Source organism: Colobus angolensis, unplaced genomic scaffold (assembly GCF_000951035.1).
Source record: "Colobus angolensis palliatus isolate OR3802 unplaced genomic scaffold, Cang.pa_1.0 Scaffold130, whole genome shotgun sequence".
Taxonomy (NCBI): Eukaryota; Metazoa; Chordata; class Mammalia; order Primates; family Cercopithecidae; genus Colobus; species Colobus angolensis.
In genome coordinates, this window is record NW_012114253.1 from 5,073,377 (window position 1) to 5,074,688 (window position 1,312).

At 58.8% G+C, this 1,312-nt stretch overlaps 1 protein-coding gene across 1 annotated transcript in view; it reads left to right on the top strand.

Annotated features, from left to right (window-relative positions):
* Positions 1-4: 4 nt before the first annotated feature.
* Positions 5-1,312, top strand: part of RCC2 (regulator of chromosome condensation 2) — a 33,145-nt gene continuing 31,837 nt past the window's right edge. The window contains exons 1-2 of the mRNA XM_011934075.1: positions 5-215; positions 1,247-1,312. Of these exons, the coding sequence (XP_011789465.1) occupies positions 1,255-1,312 (58 nt within the window). The 5' untranslated portion in view covers positions 5-215; positions 1,247-1,254. The remainder of the gene's footprint in view (positions 216-1,246) is intronic.

The window sequence follows — 1,312 nt, forward strand, 5'->3', positions numbered from 1 at the left end:
TCCCGCCCCGCCGCGCGCTCGCTTGCCGCGCGGCCGCACATGTGTTTCTGTTTTGTGTTGTAGCATTTGTTCTGGAAGCTCGTATTTACATTTTAAGTGTATCTGGTGAGTGGGCTGGAACCCTTGTCTGGGCCGGGAAAAAAAAAAGCCCTCCAATCCATCTTTTAGTTGCTTCTCTTCCTTTTTTCTCTCCGGTTTCTCATCACTCCAACCAGGTAGGGTCTGAAAATCGGCAGTGATCAGTTTGTGGGGTCTGGGAAAGTTTTTTTTTTTTTCCTTTTTTTAAAGAGAAAAGGTTAAAAAAAAAAAAACCTGGGGGAGGGGGGGCTGGGTGATTGAAGCAATAAAAAGAGGAAGGAAGGCGGATCCACGTGGTTTAATCGGAGACAGACAGAGATCCCATTGTTCAAATCAATAAAAAAAAAAAAAAAAAAGCAGACAGGGGAGAGCGCAGGGACGCCGGGGAGCTGGTGGCGGCCCTGGGCACTTTGCAATCGGATCGGAGACCGGCCCGGCCGCGCGGCCGGCAAGGGGGCTGGGAGAGAGTTGGGCACCATTAAAGTTTTTATTTTTCGTGTCTGTGCGAGCAGGTGTTTGGGGCTGGGGTCCGGTTTTCTTCGGGGTCTTCCCCCGTCGCCCGGGGCAGTCCGCCTGAGGGATTCGGCCAACTAGAGCCCGAGGTCGGAACCCCTGAGCTGGGGCCGAACGGGGGTCCAGGGCTGACACGGGGTGAGGGGAAGAGTGTTGCATTAAATGCGATGAGTGGGTTTGGGGGGAGGCTGCGGAGACAAAAGCAGCAGGTGGGGTGGCCGGGGAACAGGGGCTCCCCTACCCCCGGGGTGCCAAGGGGGAATCCTGGAAGTGTCCCGAAGCCTTCTTTAATTAAAATCTAGGGGACTGGAGGCTGCTTTTAGTTTCCCTTTACTTTTCGGGGGGGCGAGGTTGCAACTGTGATGCTTTGTGGGCAAACCTAACTTAAGGATAGGCCGGGGGTCTCCACTCTCCCTCCAGCGGATTGCCTCTGGGGCTCCCGGCTGCCCTGCGGGATTCCCCGAAGGAGCCGCGCCGGGGCCAGGGAGGGGCGCGATTTCCTCTCCCAACTCGCCCCCTCTCCGCCCACCCTCCGGCCGCCACTTTGGGGAGGGCAGGGGAGGAAGTGGAGGCCGGGTGGCTCGTCTCCGCTCCCCTCCCCCCGCGCAGTTTATAACCCGTCCATTGTGCGCCGCTGCCCCGTGTCTCCCTCCAGCCGCGACCATGCCCAGGAAGAAGGCGGCGGCGGCGGCCTGGGAGGAGCCGAGCTCGGGCAACGGCA